The sequence below is a fragment of the Falco naumanni genome, chromosome 2 (assembly GCF_017639655.2).
Source record: "Falco naumanni isolate bFalNau1 chromosome 2, bFalNau1.pat, whole genome shotgun sequence".
Taxonomy (NCBI): domain Eukaryota; kingdom Metazoa; phylum Chordata; class Aves; order Falconiformes; family Falconidae; genus Falco; species Falco naumanni.
Window position 1 is genome coordinate 96,290,826 of NC_054055.1, and position 18,712 is coordinate 96,309,537.

The 18,712-nt window shown below is 45.0% G+C and overlaps 1 protein-coding gene across 2 annotated transcripts; it reads right to left on the reverse strand.

The window, feature by feature from the left end:
* Positions 1–8,729: 8,729 nt before the first annotated feature.
* On the reverse strand, positions 8,730–17,964 carry LOC121082971 (forkhead box protein D1-like). 2 transcript variants are annotated; one of them, XM_040582759.1, is made up of 3 exons: positions 16,866–17,964; positions 14,246–14,293; positions 8,730–8,956 (listed from the first exon to the last, which is right to left on the reverse strand). In XM_040582759.1, the coding sequence occupies exons 1-2, from the start codon at positions 17,931–17,933 to the stop codon at positions 14,285–14,287; spliced, it is 1,077 nt and encodes a 358-aa protein (XP_040438693.1). In that variant the 5' UTR covers positions 17,934–17,964; the 3' UTR covers positions 8,730–8,956; positions 14,246–14,284. The 2 variants fall into 2 exon arrangements, with proteins under 2 accessions (XP_040438693.1, XP_040438692.1); XM_040582758.1 differs by lacking the exon at positions 8,730–8,956 and adding an exon at positions 13,100–14,159.
* Between the last annotated feature and the right edge of the window lie 748 nt (positions 17,965–18,712).

Genomic DNA, 18,712 nt, shown 5'->3' on the forward strand with positions numbered 1-18,712 from the left:
TTGTTGCCTGGCTTAATTACAGTACTCTGTTAGCACAGGCTGCTGCTGGTTTCTTTTCCTAGCAGCAAATGTGAACGCACTTCCTAATTCTCCTGAGAATGATCCCGTTCCCAAAGTCATACTCATGATAAGGCTTGTGACTGAAGGAAAAAAAATAAAAGCTGCTCACAAAGTTGTGTCTCGGATCTTTTCAGACCTGTAGTTTGATTCCTGAGACATGTTTCTCTACATTGTCTTTCAAAAGGTGTGCACCTGCCAGGCCAGGTGGGGCCAGCCTTGTCAAGATGGTCACAAAGGCCAGGAGGTTTCACGATGTAAGTGAAACCACGTTACCTTGTCATTCCAGATAATCATTCGCCTGCTTACACATGTGCTTCTGGCTACAGAGTCACAGCATGAGACATGCCAAAGTCACAAAAAAAGGGCTGTAGGGTGCTGTGGGAATAGTTAGCATTGGAAAAACCAGTCAGCAGATGTTTGCGGCATTTCATATGGTTCCTGCAGTTCTCTGGGATTCAGTGCAGCCCCAGTGCTCTGCATCATTAGATTGTAAATGAGATTGCAGAGGTGATGAGTTGTTGTTTTGGTTGAGTCTTTTCTGTCCTATATCTGCTCCTGTAATGAGGCCACAGTACATACTGGGAATCCTGTGTGCTAGAGCATATGGTACCAACTGTGACGGCAGGAGAACTTGTTACATCACTCTAACACTAAGACATTTTTTACTCTCTGCATAGGCTGTGCTACAGCAGCACAGAACTGCTTGGAGTTCAGCGTTTACTCAAGCCAGTCTTAGGCAGTAGTTTTATTACACTGTGCGTACTGAACACGCATTTTTGTGAGGACCGATAGTGCTTGGGAATGGACTGGAGAGCAACAGCAACACAGCACATTTTTCCTGGGGAGAGAAGCCGCAGCTGATTGACTTCAAGGCATGTGAAACAAAAAGGCCTGCTCTCGGAGCAAGGGGAACTACAGCTTGCCCAGCAGAAGCTACAATGATCAAGCAAAAGCAACAAGTTTGACAGAGTTTCCACTTTCATTTCTTGAGCACCGGGGCCAGGGAGCCATAGACCTGAGGGCTGGGAAGTGGAAGGCGAAAAATTAAGCCAGCTTAGATAGTATTGCAGCATATGGACACACTGAAAAAGGACACTATTGAATGATGGCAGTACAAATTTGCAAAAATGTTGGCTGCAAAATTTAAGATCGTTTGCTTCACCTGTCCTCTTTACTCCCACCGTGTATCATCTTACCCTTGGGATTTCTATTAGGACAAGAGTATTTCCACCTTTTCTTTGCTGATGAGAGCCATGGAGAGCCTTAAAGATCAATTTATTTATTGTAAAAACAACATCCTGTTTTTAACCAGGTCCCATGCTGCTGAGTTAGGAGTGTCAGTGGTGAGAAGGTAAACAAAACAGCAGCAGAAGTGGGAAAGAGTCTCGTAGTTTGAGGGTGGCATTCGAAGCGGGGCTCCGGAGCAGAGCAGAGACAGGTGGCAGGGATGCCAGCAGGAGGCTGGGATGGGGACCTGGGGAGGGACCACAGTGGGGGCGAGCACCTGGACCAACCAAGAACGAAAGGCACATTCATGGCACTCAGAGGTGTGGTGAGGAAAGAGCAGGTGGGAGGACATGCAGAGCCCTGGGCAAAGGGGGAGATGCTGCTACAGGGAGATGGGGTGTAGAGAGGCTGTGGCATACAACATGAGTAGACCGTCATAGGAAACCGTGTGAAGACCCCAGCTGTAAGGCAAGGGGGGAAAAAAAGTGCATCTGGGTGTTTTTAATTTGACCCACAGTAAAAAAAAAATATTACAAAAGTTAAAGCAAGGAAAGAAACAGAGCACGAGCTATGTGTAAAGAATAGAAAAGTCAGAAAAAACTTCAGAGGAATAGTTCAGATTTAATAATTAAGTCTGTATTGTAGGCCTGTATTGACAAGAAGCAAATGGTGTCCTTGAAAGATGCCTTCTCAAATTATGTCTCTTTCTTATCAGTAAGAAATAGGGCTAAGTCTATTAACCTCCTCCAACTTTCTCTAAAAATGTTTTGTTTAATCTAAAAAAAAAAAAAAAAGCATATATTTTTTCAGAACATAAAGTTAGCTCAAACAGACTAAGAGTGCTTTTCCTTTTAATCTTTTGATTTGCTTAAGGAGCTGAAAAAATCGGCCTGAGGCTCAGCCAGAGCAGTTACAGGTATTTTGCAAGCTGCAAAAGTTCACCCCTTTTTAGTTAGTGTACTGGGGTACAACTAACACGCATCTCTTCGTGGGGCAGAGTAGGAGCTTGCAGAGTTACTGACCAGCACTGTATTGTAACTCACTGACACGACCTGGAAACGTGCCACGTTTGCATTGCTCAGCTAAGGACTCGTTCAGCACATCCCAAAGAGAATGACAAAGCGCTTTCGTACCCACGGGCTGCTGCCAAATGATCCTGAGGACTGCGCTGAACTACACCGCTTTGCAGTAGGGACCCTTATGCCAGCAACAGCCATTTTTCAGCAATGCACTGGCAGTGACCTCTTGCTTTCAGCAGGCACAGCTCTGATGCTGGCAGGCGGCCAGGCGAGTGCCATATAGGGTGAGCTTTGCTGACTCACATGAGCCATACATCCTGTGAAATCCTCAGCTGACCTGTGAACAACGCAAAGGAGGATGGATCTATCCCTAATGCTCTAACTCAGAACTCAGCCTAGTTTTTATGATATTAAAATCTTTCCCGTTAGTGCAGAACTGCAGAATGGGTCTGTACGGCTAAAATCAAACAGCAGAGCTCGCATGTTTCTAAGTTTTCAACTTGAAAGGAAAATGAGTATCTAAATGCAATGGGAAGAAAGTAGATTAGAATTAACAGTATGTCAAAATTAACCATTTCAACATATGGTCCATTGGATGGCCAGGACTTGTTACAGTATTCCTGCTTATACTGAAAATACCGTTAGTTGGATGTGAGCATGCAGGCAGTTAATGGAAAGAATGGGCAGACTGTGTTCTCTTATTTAAGATACCAAACTGCTGCGCATGCACACTTGAATTCTACTTTCCACTTTGAGCAGATACTAACTCACCATTTCCATTCCAAATGTTTATTTTGTTTATCTCTTCCCATCTTTTTCCCAGGACGCATGACTGTACTCAGAACAAATTCTCCCCCTCAAGCTCCACAATGCATTAGAACTAATTTCTACAGCCAGAAGGACAATCTGTGTCATAATTTCTGTGTTATGAAAACATACAGTGTACTGAAAGTTGGTAAAAATCGAAGTATTCATTCATTATTTGCTATGTAGTCTTCTGGGAGATCTAAAAGCAACACATGAAAAGACTATCAGTGTCTCAGGAGGATAATGAGAACTTTTATTGTCCAGGAAAGAAAAGTTTATATTGAAGCTTAGTGGATACCAACGCTACGCATGTGAGGAGCCATCCTGTTTTAAAAGAAGACAAATGTTTTTCTGATGGTGGGAAATTTTCCTGGGATACAAGAATGATGTGCACCAAGAGAGCAATCAAAAGACAGTGTCTCACCAACTGTTCATGATCTGGCTTTCTGCCCTCACTCCACTTACCTGGGTTGGTCCAACAAGAGGTGCCTAGAGTTTATGTGACAAGATCTGTGATGCACGGGTGAGATAGCAGCTGCCCCCTGGTCCCAAGTTTCAGACAAGGGCTGCTGTTGCAGTTCATGGATGCAGCACATCCACCGCTACTAGTAGTGCAGCACCCGCGGCAGCCAGCTTCCCGACAGACTATTCCCTCTCTGCTTGAGAGCTGGGAAAAGTCTGACAGCTCCAACAGACATTTCTGAATTGCAAATGTGGCTTTGAATGGAACAGACACATGTGGCCATTTATTTATATATGCTTAGACTGCTGACTTTCATTTAAGACTTGAAAATGAAATTAGCTTTTTTATTTACGTATGTGGGGTTTTTGTATTTATATAAACTTAGGTTTATATTCTGGGGGAAAGAGGAATAAAGATACTGAGGCACAATGCTTTGCCCTCCTGTACAGCAGCTGACAGAATTAAACCTAGCCACATACAGGTCTAATCATTGCCACAGTCTGGACCGGTGTGACTTGGATCCGGTGCTCTTGTCTCCTTAGACCGCTTTGTGAGCGGAGCCCTGGCTCTGGAGCTCACACCACAGAGGTGGACATCTGCCTTGTCCAAAAGCAACAGGTGAGCAGCAGCTCATCTCCTTCATGGTTCTGTCTCACTTTATAGCAAGCAGTCTGGCACCACACAGGTACTGGGACTCGCCAGACCTACATCACTGGGATGCTGCCACAGCTCTGCGGTACCCAACACCAGGATCAGCTCAGCTGTCTCTGCACTGAGCATCTCCCTTCCCCTGCTGCAACAGTGAAACTGTAGGGAGTCTGCCATGCCAGTGCCATAGTCAGACACATGCCACGGGTTCAGCTTTCTCTCATTGGCTTCTTGTCTGCACCTCCAGGATTTTTCAGGTGTTTCTTTTTGTATTGGTATTAGGAAGGCTTAGTATTATTCTGCTTGCATGTCTGGATGAAAGGAATTCAGTGCAGCATTATGGAGGCATAATATAGCCTAGCTACACCAAATGCCTCTCGGGAGGCAGCGTGTGGTGACCGTGGGCTGGTTTGTACAAGTTATGTCTTGGGAAGAGCCAGGACAGTGTCCAAAGGAGAAATCCAACCATCTGGAATCACTTCTGTGAAAGCCCATAATTTCTAAATCCCAAAGCTCTAGATCCTACAGTCCATGCACACCCAAAAATACAATTAACATTGACAAAGGAAATGGCTGTATCAAACCATCTTGAAAAGAGAGCTTATTTGTGTTAAATACAGATTAAATTCCAAGTTTAAAATGGCAATCAAGTTTTTAATTTCTCCTTTCAGCTGTGGTTTTGTAATAAGTAGAAAATAACTGCACAAGCATTGGTTAATTTAGAGAAGTCTGTTCTGAAGGGAGATTTTGCAAAATGTTAGGAGTAATAAAACAAAGCCATTTTTACATTGTGCCAGAAAAACGCCAAGTTAACGAAAAAGTCTGGCCCCAAGCTGGACCACCAAAATAGAAACTAAAGATAGTGCTACAAATATAGTCCCAGAAATTGGTTCACATAAGTTTGGTTATCTTCTAAGTTAAAAAAAAAAAAAAAAGGAATTATTTAAAAATTCTGATTTAATACTACTTTGGAAAATCCCACTTGTATTGCAAGCCATCTCCATTAATGCAAAAGCCAAGACTCACTTTTTTTGTACATGCATAAAGGTTGTGTGTAAACAAGTTGTATGACAAGATGATTAGAATGTACTTCCAAGGCTTTGCTGTAAAGCAAGAGAAATTTCTGTGCAAATCCTAGATTGATCTATTTTCCTTTCACGGAGTCAACCCCCCCCCCTCCCCCCCAAAATCATAACATGATTGAGATGGGTTTTCAGTACCTTTTCTGTGTTACAGAAATTGCCATTTCTTGGAAAAAAACCAAGCAAACAACTTCTCTGATGCTGCAACTTGTTAAAGTAACATCTTCAACAATGAAAACACTCGATTGGAACTACCTTTATATATAAATGTAATAAATGTACACAGGTGTGATGCTGAACATAAGGGGCCCATCTGCTGAGAAAAAATGGGAGTCATTTTTACACAGTTGCAGTAGGAGCAGCTTCACTTAAAACAGGTTGAGAGATACTTCTCTGGCATAATGCTGAATCTGTCAGGTGGCTAAGTTTTGGTTTAGAAACATGAGAAGTAGAAGCCTGTACTGTAAAGAACAGCACAGTGTCTCAGAGAACAAGAAACCTGAGAGGAACAAAATAAACTCAAGGACACAGAAGTTGAGCTTTTTTTACCCACTACCCAGAAGAGGTATTTAGAGATGCTGAAAGCACCTTCATCCAGAAGCTAGAAGGAATACTGGTATATTTGAAAATTATGCAGTATGAATAGTCCATGTTTACAGGAAATATTAAGAAATTGCACAAAGCCCTGGGAAACCATCAGACTACACAGAATCAAGAGTAGATAAAGTCCAGCATACATAAAAGTAAAGTAGCACACATGGAAGATAAACCATGAGTATATCTTGGAGGGCTCTAAATAGTTTCTATTCAGGGCGTCACTGTGGACTGCCCCTGGGAACAACTAAAATCCTGCTTCTTCCATCAGCTCCCGGAGCAAGATGAGGTCAGGCAATTGTGGTGCAGCCCTGGCACAACACCACTTCATTTTATGTATCCCTCCCACGAGCCCTCAGCCGCAGTTCACCCCATCTCCCTCCCAGCAGCACTAGCAACGGTGTAAGTACTAGTGTGTGGTGTGGGTGCGTTTCCTACTTCGCCCAAATCCTTAAAATGGACCTCTTAGGTGAAGGTCATTAACTAATACTAAGTAAACCCTCCCATCCTTTGCTATCTCAAAGGGCTCACACCTCTTCACCGGCCCACCAGGGTACTGCTGGCTCATTGACTCCGGTCCTGCCTGTTCTCAAAGGGTGCAGCAACAAACAGGGAACAGCAGGAGATCGGGTAAACTGCCCTCTCTACAGTTTCCTAAACATTTCTAACCTTCACCACGATGTCTGAAATTGCTCTCCTTTTCACAATGGCATTTCTCCCACAGAAGGAGCTAGGGGGGCATACAACAACAAATCAGAAGAATAGGTCCTTTGCTTGTTGTTCATCAAGTAATTAATCAATAAGGCCACCAGAAACCTGTGGTGGAACTTCACAGGCATTAAAACACCAATACAGAAGTTAATTTAATTACCACTAGTACTGAGCAAAGTAAACTAACTAACAAAGCTATCTAGAGCTCACATTTCAAAGCTTTCAGGCTCTTGCTTGACCAGGCCCAGCATTTGCAACATTACAACATTGTTTTTAAAACACTGTATCAAAGAGGCACACATGCTCAAGGCAACATCCCCATCTCAAGAAAGTCACTCCAGCATTTTGAAAGAGAAGTAAAATATGTTTTGCTTTCTTGTGGCTTGTCAGGTTAAGCCGCAGAGCCAGCCATTTTACCAGGCCATGTTTTGTCAAATAATTTTCTCCTCCTGCCAGAACCAAATCATCCTGTGCCCACGCTAGTCAATACACAGGGCATACGGTGACACACTGCTAGGTGACACAAGCTATAGCAATAAGCAGATTTACCTTTTCTGGTCCTCCACCACCGTGAGACACAAACCCAGCTATAACCAACATGTTGTGGACTCCAGAAAGCTTAGTAGCATTCATTGCATTTTTCCAAGACTCATGAGGAAACATGTCCACCAGCCCTCCTCACCTGTTCCTTGGTTCCAGTGATTCCCTCTCACAGCAGCTTCACAGAAAAAGGTGTCAAGACTGAGCTGCAGGAACACCAGAAAAACATAAAAAAAGAAGAGTTTCTTCGTTTCCACGCTCTGCAGAAAGTGCAGGCTGGAGAGATCAAGAGAAGCAAAGAAGTATTGCGTATCTCAGAGCCTAGCAGTTCAGTTGTTGTGAACCAGTGGGGAACCACGTGGCCCAAGACCTTGTTCTTAGCTTTTATCCACTTTAGGAAGCACTCCACAGCTTCCTCATACAAGAGGCAGATAAAGGATATGCTTAAACATTCCTCTCCCTTCTCGTGGGGAACAGCTGAGATTACTTACACTTCTATGCAGTATGGGGCCACAAGCAACTTGTGCTGCTCTCAACAGTGTTCTAACATGCTTGAAGTTTGTTTTCAATGTTTTGAGAACCAACAACAACAAAAGTACCACCATGTTTTTAAACGCATGCTAAAAAAACCACAAAGCATTTCAAGCAATCTTAACACATAGGCAAATTGTATTGTTCTCCACCTTATTTATACTGAAAGATTCCATTTTATCCTTTTTCATTGGCAAACAATCAAAATGTTTAAAATAGAAGATGCATGTTTTAGGAAATGATGCATACCAGATACCACCCACTGTCCTCTGAGAGAGCTTTGCAACTGTATCTTATGTGTTATTATTTGTTGCACATTCCAGTTACACAATGAAAGTACTTTTTGTGTCTTTTTTTTTTTTTAAAGCATGCTAAGGCACAAGAAGAAAGATCCTTTCAGCTCCCTCCTTGAGCTACACGGTTCTGTAACCAGCTCCGTGAAGCGCCCTCATGCTTGGTGGGTCAGCATCACCAGCAGCCTGGCCAGAGCTCCTTTTTTCTGTTCATATTTTGGCCTACAAAGCACGTACAGCAGTAACGATGTGCACGTTTTGGTTTCTGGTATCAAATCTCATTGAGATACTCTGCCCATAGCTTTTCCACTGGCCAATACCACATTAAGCCAGGTAGCTGAATCTTCTTTTCATAAATGGGAAAACAAAGGGCAGCTTGGGTCCCCTAAAGTCTTTTTTTTTTTTTCTTTTTTTTGCCCCTCAATGCCACCAAAATTTTTGTGCTGCTTCTGGAAATCCTCCATGATCTTGCAGGTGTAAACTCACTCATTTCTCTCCACAATCCGATGTAATGGCTGTGAAATTTCCCGTTATCCACCAGTACTTGATAACAGTCACATATCTGGCTTGGGAGACTGCTGGTGAAGGAGAAAGGACAAGGAAAATGACATGGAAAGAAGGAAAATTAAATGCTTCTCCTCCCAACACACAGCACTTTGAGAAGCCTATTGCCTCAAGTCCCTCATTAGCTGCAGTCACACCCAGCCCAGGAAGATACACACGGGCATGCCCTGAACAAAGACACCCTTGGAGATTTCACCATCTCAGACTGATCTTTATTTATTCGCAAGAATCTGGAGTTACTAACATTTGTAATCCCTCTCTTAAGTTCTTGTATACACTTCATTCCCCAACTTTAAGGGAGAAAAAAGCCTTTTCACTTAGCACTGCATGGATCGTCCATGGGATACATGTATACGGTAGGGAACCATCTGCATACACTGGTGGTATTCCTTCCGAGGATGTGTGTACGTCATTTGGCTGTTGTGGAAGGAAGAAAACCAACAGAGGAGATAAGGTAAGTATGGTGGAAGATAAATGCCAGAACGATCAAGCAGAAGGTGGAAAGTTCAGGCAGAGGAGGTATGAACTCTTGGCCCACGTTACACTTTTCAAGGAGCTGTCTCGTCTGTGTTTACGCCAGACATCTATAGGGGAACATACAGTCCAGGTCCTCTGCCACCATGCTGTCTTGCAGCTTCTCAACTAAGCAGCCCCACCAACTAGCACCAGCACATCCAGCCTTTAACTGCCTGCGACTGCCTCTGCTGAACAAGCCACACACAGTCACGGGCTGAGACTTCATATAGCCTCATAATTCTTATTTTGGGATGATACAGGACATTTATGGACACTTTGAACATCAGCTATGCAGATGGTGCTTATGATCTCTGAAGCCAGTTTAAGCCATACCTGACTTTAGATTGTCAGAACTGCCATTTTAAGTGGCATTTTCTATATCTGCTGATGCAGGTGCAGATACCATGCTCGTATTACAAGGTTCAGAAAACAAAAAATCCTGACAACTGAACATGATCTGAGTTTTAGGCTTTGCACAGAATGAAAAAAAAAAGAATAAGCTGAACAGTGACTGAGTTTTGTGGAAAGGATTTTAGGGACACAAATGTTTGCAATAAAAAATTCAAAGAAAACAGATTTTGTTTGGATGTAAACATTCCCCTGCTGCCCTGGAAATACTAACAGAGCAACATTGTACTGAGACATGGGGAAGAAGCAAGTGTTCTTTAAAGTAAAGAGAGCGCAACAACCACCAAAAAAAAAAAAGCTAAAAGCACTTATTGAAATATTTCAAGTTTACAAATATATAAGGTATTGTAAACATGTTCCTGCTCTTTAAATCTTGGCTGCTGGCTAGCCCATAGCCCAGTAAACTGCCAAACTGCAAAAATGCCAACTGGTTTTGATGAGAATTCCCAGAGAAAAAAAGCAAGAAAACCCCAAACAAATAAAATATATTTTTTTAAAAAGTGCTGGACCCCGATTACATGGATACAAACTTTATGTGCTTTATGCATACTAAATTCCATGAAAGGGTAAAAGTCAAACCTGAGTGCCAAAACAATAGGGGAAAAGTAACATCTAGCTTTATAATTTTTCCAGCTGAGTTTTCAGGGACATAATCATTGTAGAAAGAACTGCCAAAAGCACTCCCATAGACATTATCAATTGTTGCAGTCCCTGTTAAGCATATGACCTAAAAAACAGTTTGACAACTTCACTAGGCAACATTTCCACAAACATCTAGGCTGTCAGCACTGACTCACACCCCTGCCCTCAATGCTTACAACAGTCTCCAGGCTTTTAGTTTTGATTTTACCACAGGAGTGGACAGAAAGACCTGCTGCCAGCACCACCAGCTTCTCAAAAACACAGGAGCCTCATAGGCAGCCAGGGAGCTTCCCATGTGCACTCCATGCAGCCATACTTAAGAGACATACTGAATTTCTTCATGCTAGACCATAGCAACTTGGCAGAACTACCTACACCGGGGTGAAAGGCTCCGTACATGCAGACACTCCAGTCAGACACTGCCTGTACCCATGGCTGGCCCTCAGGACATGCCTGCCGTGTTCATCAGATTTTTATAAAGAAAGCAAGTTGGTGAGACTATGGGAGAGAGAGGAAGATGAGGAAGCAATGGTTTAAGCCTAACTTGAAAGTCACATAGAATAACTAACAGGATTTCATCACAGCCCAGAAGTAATAATTTTGCTAAACTGCAGATGCGACAGGCTACCCCACATGCAAAATGTTCTCCTGTCATCTTACCTTTAAAGACACATCATCACTAATAAGGCCAAACTACTAACATCACCTCGTTTTTTCAGATGCTCCAAATTATCTCAGACCTAATTGCTGCACACAGGTAGAAGTTAGAAATCCCTTTTATCTGACTCTACCTTTGCTAAAGCTCAACTCTAAACTCCCCAGCCATGTCAGCTTGCTCAGACTTAAGTATTTTAATCTCATGCCTAAATTGCAATACCTTTTGGGCTGTCAAGAGTCACACTGCACTGGTTTTAATTTGTTCTTTGTAATAACAATACCTATCAATCCAGCACACGAAAAAACACATCCGTGGAAAAAAAAAAAATCCCATCTTGCTAGAAATCCCTAAAAAAAGACTTAGCCAAAATTACTCCCTCAAAGTATGTGCTGCTTAATTCTAGTCAACTGTCAGAAAACTGTTTTCCGTAAGACGCTGGTCCTCCTGAACAAATCAATTCCCACACATTTTACAAGTATTCCCAATTGGAAATTCCATCAGTCTTGGTGAAAAGCTTTGCTGCAACTTTGTACAAAGACACACATGATTTTTTGAGAGAAGTGTAAGAAATTGCAGCAACACTGAAAAGATTATATTCCCCCATTGTAAGTAATAGGACTTACAGAAATAGTATTAAAAAAAATATCCTGTGTATCATTGATTTATGCTGCAGATCACAGTTACTACAAGAGTAACAAAATCATGGCTCATTTCAACGTTAAGTGTCTCACTGACACTTTATCTTCACACATCACTCAGTTAAAGGGTTGCCGACAACATCTGCTTTCAGACAGCAGGCATCTTCAGCATCTCCCTGTTGCCTGCCATACCATTTAAGCGATGGCAATTTTAGCTTATGATCATCAAAAATAATCTAACCATGAATCAGAGACGAACAGAAGATATGCAATTCTGTACCACCCTTTCAACACAGCCAGCACATTGACTCAGCAAGGACAAGACATCAGAAGCTGTAAAGGTAAGATTCACCCAGTGCCAATCTGCAAAAACATGCAGTAACAAACTGTTAAAATTTGAAGAAACCCACTGAAGTCCGACATTTTTAACAAGAAACTTAATGGACAAGGAAATTTCACACAGAAGCTTACAGCACAGCAACAAGGAGGAAAGCACACATGCAACAATAAACCCCAAAGCAAGGATTCACAAGTACCACAATGAAATTATTGTGTGGCTCAAAGACTGCGATGAAGGCCAAGCTTACGAAGAAGGAGAAAAGAAAAAGGGGGGGGGGAGCCTCAAAACCACTGCTGCTAATAATTTGAAAGGCAAGTTTCTTTACGAAAGCAGGCAGCCATTTTGAAGCAGCCACTGACACTGGAGAGCAAGGCAAAGCCCTGGCAATTGTCTACAGCAGACACAGAAGACAGGGTGGTCCAACCCAGCACTAACCAGGAAACTAGAAGGTGACAGAGTGCCAGGAAGGGCACCAGACTGTATGAAGGCTGAAGAGAGTAACAAACCCAATAAATTCTTGGCAGAAGGACGCATCAAAGAACATTAGGAAGTGTTTCAGACTCCAGCTGGGTATGCTGCTCCCAAATGGCAAGAAAAACAAAACTGTTGCTGCTTTGCTGCTCTGAGTCATTAGGTTAAGACCCACAGTTGCGCAACTCATCAGTAGGACTGAGGAGACCAACATCTATCTGTTCATCCTTCTTCACTCCACATTCCCGCTTCCCATGCCTCTCCCCAGATTCTGCCACTATTACAGCAATTCCTCAAGAGGAGATGCCTGCAGTGGTTCAGGTGTAGCAACAATGATGAAGAAATGCAGCAGGGACCAGCAAGTAACAGAGTTCCGATTTCTTAAAAAGAAAGCAGGACAAGGGAAAAATAGCACAAGTGATCTGACCATTGAGCTTAAGCCTCTTCTCAAAAATGAAAGGTACTTTTACAACTTATAATTCAATCTGTAAAAGTGCTCTATATTCTACTGTATTGAATGCAGATGTCCCAGCATTCACTGGATCAGAGTGCCAGTTTTGAGGCCACTAAAATACTGGTATTTCAGTATAGCAGCTATTTCATTTTCACAGATCAAGGCCTGATACCTATTGTCATCTCAACAACTGGCAAAGATGAATAAGCCATGACAACTACAGTTACAATATTATCAAGACTTTATGTAAAATATTGAAAACAAATTTCAAAGGCTGATTTTTTTTCTGTCAATACTTAAGATTTGGTTGTGCTTTGATAACTGAAACCCAGAATTTTTTTTAAAACATCTGGTGATGGAAAAAATGATTACAAAAGGGTGAGTAGCAATATAAGAACAAGGGAGGAACAAAAAGGCTAAGATTAAGAAAGCATTTATGTATAAAAATTTATTTAGATGGAATCACAAACAGTTTAGTATCCATTTACAAACACTTCATATTATGCATATTATTGAAACTATCAAGAAAGGTAAAGGAGAGCAGATAATGTCAACTTTTTCCTGAAACAACTAAAGGCATACCCTTACCATCATGCGCGTTACTGGATCATAGTATTACCTTGATCATACTCCCTAATATGCAAGGGAAAAGGAAAAAAAGAACAAAATACTGAGATGCAGAATGATTAAATCGTGAACCAGTGAATATGATTTTCATGAACACCAGACTACAAAGGTCTAGTCTGATGCTCAGGACCTCAAGTATTCTATGAGGATAAAAACAGAATAATAATTTAGGTCAAATATGATCAAGAATTTTGTAATGTGTAATTGGGCTATAACTGATTTCTGGCAATGACAGCAATGGTTAATGCATTTTTCAGAGAAGAATGGAGAGGCGATACTGAGCCTCACAGAGTAATTCTGTTGACAACCTGAGTTATTATACCACGTGTATGATACTGCTTCAAGTCAAATACACATTTGTGTTGCAGATATTCTCAATGAAATTGTAAAAGTAAACAGCTGTAACAAGACAAGTTATGATTTATTTTTTAAAAAAACAAATATAGTACATAGGTTATTGAAGTGTCCGGTTGTGAACTGCAAAGATCCAGGATTGCACACAAGTTTGCCCAAATGAGAAGGGTTAATCTGCACATTAAATTGGCTTATACTTTCAAAGTAGTATTTTAGGGCAGGGTTCTCCTCCGGGAGGACTGCTCCTGACCTCATTCAACCAATGTTCAATTTATTCACCTTCCTGAATCTTTGCCCTCTTTGGATAGTCTGTGACAAGTGCTGCGCTGCAGGAATTCCTGTTTTCCAGCAAACTGGCTTGCTCTGCAGGTTTGTAGTCCATTGTTACAATTGCTGATTGGGTAAAATGAATTTCCTACGTCTTCTCTAGCACAGCTTGCAACGCAACAGAAGCAGAGGTAAAAGAATGCACTAGAATACCAGAGCTCCACTTAAACACCAACGGAGTCAGGCTGTTGGCACCAATGAGAAATTCTGTATTTAACAAATCTGCAAATATTTAAGATCCAAAGTTAGTCAGCTTTATAAATAAACTCACCCACTTAGTCTGACTGCCATCCCAACTGGCCTTCTGTTTTCATGGAGTCTGGAAAAAGAAAAAAAAAAAAAAAAAAAAAGAGAATGGTCTGAAGTCATACATACAGACATAGATTTGCAGTCATGAACCTCAGCTATCCTACGTACGTGCCAATTATCACACTCAAACTAAAACTAGGGTTTCTCACTTTGTTCCTTCTGTGTAAAACAGTTACAGCTCTTCACCAGTGCCTTAGAAAAGACAGCTAGCTTCAAGCTGTCTTCCTTTACTTTGTTTTTATTGGTTAACCTTCTGTGCAACTGCAGAACCAGAGATACAGGCACTATTATCAAGCTGCAATTTAAGAAGCCTTCAACTGAAAGCGGAAATGAAATCCAGTCAGGCTGCCTAATGCTATCCCTTGAAATTATGAAAACAAAATCAGTTCAAACAATGTGAAAGAAAAGGTCTTTGTAAAACACCTCCTCCTCCTGACAGCATGAATGTGGAATTAGGTTCTGGCCGAAGCTGTGAACCCATGAAAGGCTATTCTCTTCCATTTTAATTCTCTGATTCTTTTGCCCAAACATGAAGGCACATCTTACTTCTCTGAAGTAGTTTTATACAACATAATTAGAGCTTGCAAGGAGCTGGGGAGGGGCAGGGGAAACCGAGAGGTCGCCTCTAAGAGATCACCATTTCCTTGCTGCTGCCTTGCCAATGGTAAAGTCCTGATTTATCCTAGGCCTCATCTACATTTAACAGCTGCTCAAACCATCACTTCAGTTAAGGACATTTTTCTCTTTTAAGCAGTTACAAAAGACTATGTGCTACCAATTAAAAACTGCTCTAATAATAGAAAGGCGGTTGAACCCACAATGAACAACTGCACAACTTTTGCTTTCCATTGTGCTGCTAAAGTGCTACTGTTTTTACAGACATTAAACTTTTAGTATTTTTAAAGTTACTCAGTTAAAATAAAACACGTCTCATTTTTCTTTACACAGTTTTGGAGGTAGGAGGAGGGAATCAATTCCACTGCTAAAAATCAACGGTGACATTTCCACAAAACCAAAGGGGATCGAGAGCTCTGGTGTACCTCAGCAGACAACAGTGCAAAGCTCTGCACTGACAGACTGGCTGCGTGTGGAAGAAGTTACAAGTCTGGTTAACATGACAAACTGAAGATGCAGTCTTGAATGAGATGAAAACTATAAGCCATTGCCCGTCTGGTGCTCACATAAGATCACAAAACAGTAACTGAGTAACTGAGCTGTTCCTGAGAATGGAGAAATCTAAACAGAGATATCAGAAAACGTTGCATAAATCTAGAGCATCAACCACAGAAGGCACCAAGGCCACAAGGCCTGCACTGGGACCTATTTATCTATATTACTGTGTGGTGTCTGCTCCCATTGTTGCAGGTTGGCTCAGTGAAGTCATTCTTGATAGGTACCAAAGCTGGGACTTGGTGTGACACACTAAACACTTCCAGATGCCCTGAAAAAGGGTCCTCCCTTTCCAGATCAGGCTAACAGAGTCTAACAATTTAGCCACTCCTCCGCACCGGCAATCTCTGGGAAACACTGAATCTGATTAGCTAGCAAAACCCCTTCAGAAACACAAAGGTTCTTCCTACAGTTCTAAAAAAGTTGTTTAGAAATAAATATAGCCAATATAACAGAATCTCCTTATCACCACCCAGCTGGCATGAAACTCAGCGTTCAACATTTCCTGTGCTGCAGACTTCACAGACTACAGCTACTGGTATGAGAAGCAGCACAACCCCCAAAATCTGCAGGCAGCCCTTTGTCCCCACGGAGCTCGCTGTCACAGCCCAGGCAGTGGAAAGGGCAGATCTTCCCATGTATGTCAGGGGTTACACCAATTCAGAGACACTCGATGCCTATGCTAAAAGCAAAACCTTAACGTACACAAAATCCTACTTCCTTTAATCACAGACACCATCTTTTCCCACAGAACAGGCCAGACCTTGTGGATTAAGTCCACTAGTGGGTCCCAAACCAGGTTACAACTCCAAATCACAGTGAATTTGCAAGCTGCGGCCATTCATACTGAAGTTTATTCACATCAGTTCTCCTGGCCTCCACACAGCCTGCAACTACCACATGCTCCCATAGCAACAGAAGAGTCTGTACTCTTTGTCTTACATACGGACAACTGTATTGCTGAGAAAGTTCATTTTTTAAAGACAACTGGGGGGGGGGGGGGGGGGGGGGGGGAGGAGGGGAAGGAAAGAAAACCAAAACACTTTTCTTCTACCATCTTCAGGAAAATGTCATTATATACCAAGGGAGGGAATTAGCACGGGTTCCTAACTTCCGGTGGCCAGAGCAACAAACGCTGCTAACAATTACTTAATAGGAAGTAGGAACGTGCTTTTTTCTCCAGCAATGCCCACGCCTCCCACGGAGGCCAGCCGGACACCCGTGCGGCCCCATGACCCACCAGCTGATGCTGCAGCCCTAGGGCTAGCACGAGCGACAGGTCAGCGCTGCGACACGGGAGCTGCCAGCCAACTCAAGGGCACCCCGGCTGCCCCCTTCTCCTCTTCCCCTCCGAGGGGTCCCCGTGCCCAGCCAGGGGAGCGGGGAAACACGCGGCCGCCGGCCCGTCACACCTGGGTTTTCTCCTCCTGCTTGGGGCTCTGGGAGGGCGGCGGCGGCGGCGGGGCCGGCGAGGCCTGCGTCTCGCCCTCAGCACGCGGCTGCCTGCTGACAAGCGACTTGAGGGGTGCCATCCACTTCATCCAGAGGTCGAGGTCGACGTCCCCCCAGGGCAGGTTGGGATCCTTGGCCGCCCGCCGCCGAAAGTCCTCGTCATAGTTCATCCACGAGGTGCCCCCGTAGGTGGCATGCAGCTTGCGGATGGTGTCCAGGTACTTGAACATGGCTCCGCAGCGCGCCGGGTGCTTCTCGCACAGCACGCTGGCGTACACCAGGAAGGCCGAGACCCACTGGTCCAGCGTGTCCCCCGGGCGCGGGCCGTGCTCGGGGGCCAGCTCTGTGTGAAGCAAGGAAAACAGGTCAATGAACTCCCCCCGCCAGATCCGCTCCTTCGTGGCCTTGGCCAGCTGGTAGCCCAGCGGCCGCCGCAGCCCCACGTAGGGGGTGGCCGCCGCCTCCGCCGCCTCGCCCTGCCCCGCCGCCGCGGCCGCCGGGCCCCCGGCCGCGCCGCTCGCCGCCGCCGCCGCCGCCGCCTCGGCGCAGGGGCTGGCCGCCGCCGCCGCCGCCCCCAGCGCGGCCTGCCGCTCCAGCCAGCGCGGGTTCACGTAGACGGTCCGCAGCCGCGGCGCGGCCCCCGCCGCCGCCCGCGCCGAGCCCTCGGCGCCGGGCTGGAGGCGCAGCACGGCCAGGGCGGCCGGCGCGCCGGCGGGCAGGTCGCTGCCCTCCCGCCGCGGGGCCGGCTGGGCCGCCGCCGGCACCTGGAGCAGCGAGGGCGCCGCCCAGGGCGGGGAGCCGCCCCTAGGCCCGGCCGCCGCCGCCAGCGCCTCTAGGCCCGGGAGGCCGAGCCGCGAGCCGGGCGCCACCGCGCCGAGCACCCATCGGGTCTCGGCGATCCCGGCGCGCTCCCGGGGGCTCCGCGACCTCCCCTCCTCCCGGCGCCCGGCGAGCGCCGTCCCCAACGTCAGGGGGGCCGCGATTCCGGCCCGGCGCCGACGGCGGCTCCGCCGCCTCCCACGTGGCATCGGCGCGGCGGCTCCGGGCAGAGCGCGCAGCGCGGGGCGGGGCCTACGGCCCGGTGGGCGGGGCCCGATGGGCGGGGTGGGGCTGCCGCAGCGGCACCGGCACGGGCAGCAGCACCGGGTGGCGCGGGTCGGGCCGGGACCCCGCGGCTCTGCCCAGGCGGGCGCGGCCCCGGTGGGCGCGGCCCCGGTGGGCGCGAGGGTTAAGCCGTGTCCGGGATGTCGCATGGGGCTGTGCTGTTCGGCACTCCGGTGCCGGCCTTGGGGCATATAACGTATACGCACACAGTCTCTCTCCCCCTCTCAAATACATATATATGACTATATAGTGTATATATACACACTATGCATACACACGATATATATCTAACCCCATATATATAGTTAGATATACACTCTATATACAGTGTGTATATATCTACATGCTATATATTGTCATATATGTATGTATACACACCCCCAAAACTGGGTGCCGGCTCCTTGCGTGGACTTCAGTTACACCCCCACCCCCGCAGCTGCTTCCACAGATGCTTCTGCAGGGCTTTCTCCTCGAGGAGCAGCTCTGAGCACCGTGCTGAAATGCCTACAGATGGATCGCTGCCGCTGTAATGCAGACAAAAGTTCTGAAAAAAACATAACAGCTCTTCTGCCTCCACAGAAAAACTGGAAGAGCTGAATTTTAGTTTTCAGTCTTTTTCTCCAAAAAATCAAATCCCAGGAATTACAAAGTTAGGAGTTCTTCTGCAAGTAAACAGTAAGGTAAGAGAGTGGCTTTGCTTTTT

Excerpts from the sequence above, each read along its gene's own strand:
- LOC121082971 (XM_040582759.1), bottom strand. The coding sequence starts at position 17,933 with ATGCCACGTGGGAGGCGGCGGAGCCGCCGTCGGCGCCGGGCCGGAATC.